The 8,400-nt window shown below is 41.6% G+C and overlaps 1 protein-coding gene across 1 annotated transcript in view; it reads left to right on the top strand.

The window, feature by feature from the left end:
* LOC116699492 (relaxin-3 receptor 1) overlaps window positions 1-2,506 on the top strand; it is a 4,312-nt gene extending 1,806 nt beyond the window's left edge. The window contains exons 2-3 of the mRNA XM_032532111.1: window positions 442-885; window positions 1,388-2,506. Coding sequence (XP_032388002.1) covers window positions 442-885; window positions 1,388-1,999 — 1,056 coding nt within the window. The 3' untranslated portion in view covers window positions 2,000-2,506. The remainder of the gene's footprint in view (window positions 1-441; window positions 886-1,387) is intronic.
* Window positions 2,507-8,400: the final 5,894 nt, after the last annotated feature.

Below are 8,400 nucleotides of genomic sequence, written 5' to 3'. Positions count from 1 at the left end.
CACCTGTGTGAGAAATTTCAAGTCAATCGGACTTGGGGGGGGGGTGGCCTTTCAAAGTTTGCATTTTAAAGCCTTAATTACAGCGCCACCATGTGGCCCATTGGGTTCATAATTCTATAGAAGCACATGTACACCATTTCCAGTTATTACCCCATGTTTCATGTTTCTAGCTCATTCCAGCTCACAGGAATTTGACCCAGCACGGGAGACAACAAATAACTAAAACAGAACACATAGAAGGGTTCTACCGCTTCACGGTTTGAACCCTAATAATAATAAAAATGATAATAATAATACTTAAAGCACATTTTCCTGATGATACTTAGTTTTACAAAACATTACTAAACACTTTTCAATGCAGGACTTTAACTTGTAACAGAATATTTTAACTATGTGATATTAGTACTTTTATTCATCCGAGTACTTCTTCCACAACTGCAGGTACGCGTTGTCATTGCCCTGGTCTACCTGGTGGTGTGTGTTCTGGGGCTAGTCGGTAACCTGCTGGCCCTCTTCCTGCTCCACTCGCGCCACCGGAGCAATCACCACTCCTCCATCAACTGCTTCGTCATGAGCCTGGCCCTGACAGACCTCCAGTTTGTCCTCACCTTGCCCTTCTGGGCCGTGGACACGTTGCTGGACTTCCGCTGGCCATTCGGCCGGGTCATGTGCAAGATCGTCAGCTCGGTGACCACGCTGAACATGTACGCCAGCGTCTTCTTCCTCACCGCCATGAGCGTGACCCGCTACCACTCCCTAGTCACCTCTCTGAAGATGGGCAGCCCTAGCATTGCCACAGCTCGTGCCAAATGGGCCAGTTTAACCATTTGGGTGGTGTCACTGGTGGTGACGCTGCCTCATGCTTTCTACTCCACCACAGTCCAGGTGGGTTGATTTCAGACTGACCCCCGATTTGATTCTAGGGCTGGGTTTTGCCACTGATTTCCCAAATCGTTTCGATTCCGATTCACAAGGTCCAAATGCGATTACAGTTCTAATTCAATGCCAATTTGGAAAATTTCAATTGCAAAACCAATTTTGCTTGGGTATGAAAGAGACTCTACAATTGTACAAGTTTTCCTGTAACCTGTTGCATTACTTAAAATGTCAATGTTTACATGAGAAATTGACCCAAAGCAGTTACATTAACGCACTTTTTATTTAACGTGAACACACAATAAAGTGCAGCTCTCAAGACTCTACAGTCGGTGAATTTGAATGGCCATGCCAGTCTTTCCCTCGCAGACAGACATCGATTGTGGATTGTATGAATCGATATTGGATCATTCAAATAAAAATTGATTTAAATCTCGTTAAACCCAGCCCTATTTCATTGGCTTTGTGCTTTCTATTTGGGTCTGCAACCTCTATGTTGTTGTGCTTACAGGTGTCTACAGATGACGAGCTGTGCTTGGTGCGCTTCTCAGACTCTGATTCAAGCCACTGGGATCCTCAGGTCCTGCTCGGACTCTATCAAACACAAAAAGTCCTCCTGGGATTTGTAGTTCCCTTGATTGTCATCTCCGTGTGCTACCTCCTGCTCCTGAAGTTCATCCTGAGACGGCGCATCGTAGGCAGCGTGGTCAACGCGAGTGTCCCGGAGAGGTCCGAGTCTGAGAGAGGACGCCTCCGCCGCCGCTCCAAAGTCACCCGTTCTGTCACCATCGTGGTCCTGTCCTTCTTCATCTGCTGGCTACCCAACCAGGCTCTTACCCTGTGGGGGGTGCTGATCAAATTTGACTTGGTGCCCTTTAGTAAAGCCTTCTACAACGCCCAGGCCTACGCCTTCCCCCTGACTGTGTGCTTAGCTCACGCTAACAGCTGTCTCAACCCGGTGCTCTACTGCCTGATCCGAAAAGAGTACAGAGCTGGACTGAAGGAGCTCCTCCTCCGAGTGTCTCACTCCGTCCAAAATGTCCTCACTCAGGGTCTGAGAGAGAGAAGGGTGGCAGACGCACCACCCAGCCTGGTTATGATGCACAAAGACAGAAATATGTGATGTGCTCTGTAAAAGGAAAAGATGGACATTTTGGAAAACAGTTATTTTAACAATTATTTTGCACATTACATTTAGAAAGTAAACACTTATTTTGTGTTCTGATGGGGAATTCAACAAGTTCAACAAAATTTTCCCAAAAGTTAATGAATAATCGTGTTAAATCATTGCGTTTATGATTTTTTCCCCAATTGAGCAGCCCAAAATTCCTCAAAGTGTCAAACTTTTTCCTTGATACTACATTAAATGCTTCTTTATGAGTCAACTTAGTCTGCCATATTTTCTTTAATGCCATTTTTTTTTTTTTAATCACGTTCCCGTGCGACACTGTAATGATCCCCTCCGAACTTATGAACAGCTATGATTTAGCTTTATCGCAGACTTTTTGTGAAACATGCCACTTTGGAAGTAATCTCCGTGGTGACAAGTATTTTTGAAAACAATCAAACCCAAATGAGCCGGCTCTTAGTTACACTGTTGGCTGATTTCTTATTTTCGCACAATCAAGCAGTTTGATGCTTGATTAGTTCAACCTGTAAAGTGATATTTCTTGTACTTTGCACCTCAAACACATACACAGGCAATCACGTGGACTAAAGATTGTTCCATTTTCCTTATTATTGAGGTGTATATTTGTTATTGTTGGTAACTCAGTGAGGACACTGCAGTAGAATCGAGCATTAACTGTCTCTCTGTGCCTGTCTTGCTGTACCGCTGTGAATCTTTTTGTGATCAACATATATGTAATGTGACATTAAATAAAATGAGATAACAAAAGAGTTCAGCAACGTCTCTGGAAAATTAATCTCGTCGGCAGTCACAAAACTGTGAAGATGAGGAAAATGAGTCGGTCAGACAATAGCTGCCCCACATTTCTGCCCTTTTGCAACCTTTAAACATCTAAACATGGATAACCATCTTCAGCCGACATACAAAAGACACACACACACACACTTATCTTCATGTCTCACTCACGCCATTTCTGCTCTTAATGGAGGTTCTTTGGAAGGATGGACCTGGATTTTGTACTGGTTAATGTCGCAGAAGGAAAGACACGCCAGTCTTAAAAATGAGATGGAGTGTTCATCACACACACACCCACACACACCACACACACACACACACACACACACACACACACACCCACACCACACCCACACACACCACACACACACACACACACCCACACACACCACACACAGAGAACAGCGTACGTAGTCCAACCTTGAACTGATAAAAGCATGAATGGCCTTTTCTAGTCTAAGAACCAGTATCTTCCAGCTCTGATTAGAAGTGTGATTTTCGAACAAGCATTAGTCTGAAAATCCGAACCCGTTCTGTTGCTCGGATTGCTGGCCGGCCCTTTGCTGTTCACTGTGTGATCAAAGTCTCCGGATGCTGCCGTCTATTACTGCTCCCTCTGATCTAATGTTTGTTGCCTTGCACCTGACAGAGCCGAAACAGCACATCCACTCACACAAAGACGGCCCTTTCGATTTTGGAGCCTGTTCGATGAAAACAAGCTATTCATCTTTAACTACAGGGAGTCATTCCACGGAGACCCACTGATAAAAACCACTTGTCATCCCTATGAGTCCACTCCACACATGGCCGGTATGGATCGCTCCTTTAAAGCAATTGCAGGCTTCAGATGATTGATTTCCAAGAGATCCAAGATTTTTGGGGAATTATAGAGTGTACTGTACATTTTCTGTCTCTCAGAGAGATGTTTGGAGCACAAAATGGGAGATAAGAACTTTGAGCACACAGGATTTCCAAAAGCAAACAGCAAGCCGATTACTGTAATAGATAGTCCACCTAACGGTACACAACATGAAATATAGTCAGGTCGGTTTTGCAGTTGAAAGCTCGATGACACGTCACGGTCTTTAGACGTTTCAACCGCATCAAGAAGACCATAAGATGTGGTTGAAAGTCTCATGGTTACGCTTTATTTAAGCTTGAATTACTAGCTGTTTTTGTTGGTACAGTCTTCATGATGAAAGCTCAACCGCTTTGCCCAGACTTCAAGACGACCGTAAGACGTGGCTCAACTGCATCTCACCGTCAGTCTTAACTAAACTTACAAGCTTTCTAGGGCTTTCCATCGCATCTCAGTCTTAATCGTCAAGAGCTTCGAACTAACGGCCTATGTAATGAAGAAGGTGGTGGTTTTGTTCACAGTGAACCCTCGCTATATCGCGGTTCACCTTTCGCAGTCTCGCTGCTTCACGGCTTTCTGCCCAGAAGAAAAAAGAGCGACAACTACCGATAACTATGTTCTTCTCTCGAAAAAACACCCTTGCACCGCGGGCTTCAGAAGAAGAAAAACAGAGCGTAGTCAGGATGTAGCGGTCAGTCAGAAGAGCAGTGAAATACGCGCGAGGCACTAGTTTTCCTACTGTACTTTGTATTTTTTGGTATTTTTCATTTTCTCTCGTTCTAATCCAATGACTCTGGTCGTGGTGGGGCGGCGGGGGGGTGGTGCTGATGGTGCAATTTAAAGCCTTCAGTTCGTATTAATGATTTAAATGATTATTTTACAGTACAGTAGTTATTTGTAAAAAAAACGTTTATACAGTACTTTTATTTGTTAAACAAATGCTTGGGCCTGCAAAAAGGGTTTGTTCTTTGGTTTCATTGTATTATGGAGTATTTCATCGTATAATAATTGTAAAAAAAAAAAAAAAAAGTTACTACTTCATGGATTTCGCCTATCACGGGTTCTTCTTGGAACGAAACCCCTGTGATAAACGAGGGTTCACTGTATATGATTAATTCAATTGTTTAATTGCATATTCTGCAAATTGCAATTCCACACTGTCACAGTCTGATGTGCCAGATGTTTGTTACACAGAACCATCAGAAAAGCCGTTATTGAAAACTTAATATCCAGTATCCTGATCCTTAAAATAACTGGCCTTTAAAATTAAAAATACCTCTGCTTCTATGGGAATTTAACATAGGGGGGGTGTATACTTACGCCCCCTGTATTTTAAGGAAGAACATTTATTTATTTTCAATACATAATTCATTCACAAAGAAAATTTGTGTCCTTAAAAAGGATGGATTTTCCTATTTTTTTTTTAAATTAAGGTCAATTCCAAAAGATCAATTTCCAAAAGATGTTTTTTTATTCCTCTTTTTAATCAACTTTAGCATGTAAACTTATGCAAGCCACTGAAAGTGGCGAATGTTGCTCTTGTTGCGCATGTCTAGATGTGACGTCATGTTAACACCCATGATTTAATGTAAACCTTTTTTTCTCCTTACTTTTTTTTGTGACTGCAATTTCTGTCTCATTTATCTATGCAATATTATTTTCTGAGATCAGATCATTGAGATTCTCTTTACGTTTCAGACAAAAACATTCAGGCTGCACTGTCATGCACATGGTTTGGCAGCACAAGCAGAAAGAACAAAATAAATGCAGCCATTAGTGCTGTTTCAGAGCTTGTCACATTACAATTAAAATGCAAGTGGCTTCAAAGAGCATAGACAAGGCGATGTTCCTCTTTCAAAACGGTCGAAATGCCCATAAGATAATTTTGCTGAAATGTCTATGCTGAAATGAGTCCCAAATAAGCTTAAAAAGGCTCATCCAACATTAAACTTTACTGCCAAATGTAATGTATCATCGAACACACAAAAAAGAAAGCATGTGAGAAAATTTGCTCCACTTAGCAGTAACAGCTCAATTTAGAGTCTTTTGGACATTTACAGGGAAAGGGCGGCTCACCATTCCATGTAGAATTTGGGTTCATAGGGCTCAAGGGACCTCAAATTGCCACTTACTGTATGGCTCATACTAACTTCCTGAATTTTTCCCTACACTCGCTCCAATTTCACAGAGTTTGACTTGACTGAATCAGCTGCTGCCTCCATCTGAGGGAGACTAATTTCTAGTAAGTTTGGAATGGAGCCTTGGTTTTCTGGTTTATGGGACTCTTCACAAATGACGAATGAAAAACTAAGAGCCAATTCAGGGGAGAATGAAGTGGTTTTAGGTCTACAAGTATTTTAGTAGCCTCTTCCTCTCTCTGCTCTCCGTCTTTATCATTTTGAAGTGGCACACTAAAGACGTCGATTGCTTTCTTCGTCAGGGAGGTTCGTGAGCGGACTTATGATGAAACGGGAGCATCTGTAATTAGACATTTGCATGTCATTCCACACATTCTCTTAATGAGATTCAAGGACTCTGGTTCCAGATTCATGAACTTATTTTCCAGTAGCCATGTTGGAGCATAAACACGTTCCAGTCAAGACATTTGTTGACACCCTGCAGCAGATTGGTCTGACCTATTTTGCTCCAATCAATCTTCTCACTGGACATCCAGGTAACTACCAGCCCGGTGCTTCCCAGCAGGGTTCATGTTAAATGGTTAATAAGCTGTGCCTGCTTTCCTTCAGATGTAGCACTTTGAATTAATTACTTTAAAGTCAGGGAGTTTGATTCTGACAAAGGTCTTTGATACAGAGTCTTCTACCCAGGCTTGGTGTCGCTGACTCCTTCTGTCCATTCTGCCATGTAGCACAGACTTATGACGTGCTGCACTGACGGTTTTCTTTCCAGAGGGATCACAGCCAACTCCAATGGCTCAGATGTTGATTCTCTAATCAAGGTCCTTCTTACTGAGTTTAGGAGGATGAGCAGCTGGAGGAAGAGTCTGTCTGGTGTTATCTAAAGTTCCCCATTTCTAATGATGGAGCCTGTAAACATGACCACTTCTGAAGTCGTTTGATGCTGTTCTTTAGTTCCGTGCCCCCTCACTCGTCTGTCTCTAAATGTTCCACATTTCTTTAGAATATTTGGCTCTGAACAGATCGGGTAAATTAAGTATTAGACGTACATCTCCTGTCAGGACAAGCTAGAGCTCAGCTCTCAGACTGACTGAACAAGAGGGAGTCCGTGGGGTATAAGAGGGAAAGAAGGCAAAAAAGAGGTGTTAAACCTGTTCCATTGTTAAGATGTGTTGCTATGGTTTATTATAAAATTGATATAAATGTTAACATGTGAAATGGAGTTAACAAAAACAAAAAAAGGTGGACAAGTTTTTCCTGTTGTCCCACCCTTCTGTCAGTTTCGTCTTGGATTTATAACACTCCCTAAACTACAGCTTCTATGGCGGGTTACTTTAAAGAACTGGCCTTCTAATCAGTAGGGTGCTACCATCGGGCCCCCCGCCCCGTTTAAAACTAACAAATTGGCTACCGATATTGCAAATTGCTGATAGATAAAACAACATCTTGGCAAAGCCAGACAATGATCTAGCAAGTCATGCTACTTTATCACAATCTTAAAAAATCCAATACTACTAAAAAATGAAACAGAGGTCATTTATTTACGACATTTCCCACAATTCCTGAAAATAGTGTGGGGGTTGAAACCCATTGGGGGGACCAAGGGGTTTCAAGATAAACTTCAGTGGTCAGTGAATTATTAAAAGATATGAAAAAAAAAAAGATGTTGAAGAAAAATAATGTTATTGTGTTATTAATATTATTTTTCCCATTCTTGCTGTTGCTCTAGTGAAATACTGGATACTTTCACCTCTTTGATTAAACGGCTCATAATTCGTGTCCATAACCAGATATAAGGTTGTCCATGTATACTTTAATTTTACGAGGTCCGAGGCCAAAAAAGTTGAGAAATTACTGCAGGAATTACTATTACTAAGAGACATTACTGTATATATTTTGTCTTAGCCAACCCTAGCAACACCACAAAGTAAGGAAAAAAAGAGGCTGAGTAGATTCAGAGTGAGAACAGTTAGCTCATTAACACGGCGGATACAGACATGAGAACGGTAATGAGGACTGTGTGATAATGACCCACGCACAGGGAAGGCATGTATCTGAGCTGCAGCTGTTGTGTTTGCTGGCTGTTATAGCTATTAGTTACACAACTGGAGAGACAAAGTGTCTTAATGGACTGAATATTCATATTCAGCATCCGACACGTAACGATATGTTCAGTGCAGTAATCATCTATAAACACCTGTGGCCCATTGTTCAGTGTTATGCTTTACAAAAAGAAACCGTTGCGGTATTTGGGTTGAATTGAACAAACAGGACATTGCACTTCATCCTACTGACATTGGATCACAACAGACAGTAGGTGTGATGCATAATCAAATTGTGTATGGATGTGTACCTTTGTAGATGTTCATGAGGTTTCACCACCAAGGCAAAAAATTATACCATTATCTCAAACGCATGCCGTCTCCATTTTCTTTGAAACGTTTGTTTCCATTTGCAAGCAGGCCACTGCTGTTTGGCAGGACACAACATACGGTGCATTTCCACAGGAGGTTCTACCAGGAACCTATTGAGTTTATTGATTATGAAAACATGTATGTATGTACATGTATGTATGTGTATGTATGTATATATATATATATATA

Source organism: Etheostoma spectabile, chromosome 12, assembly GCF_008692095.1.
Source record: "Etheostoma spectabile isolate EspeVRDwgs_2016 chromosome 12, UIUC_Espe_1.0, whole genome shotgun sequence".
In the NCBI taxonomy this organism is placed as follows: Eukaryota; Metazoa; Chordata; class Actinopteri; order Perciformes; family Percidae; genus Etheostoma; species Etheostoma spectabile.
Note: the sequence above shows the minus strand (reverse complement) of the source record. Positions and strands in the feature narration are given on the sequence as shown.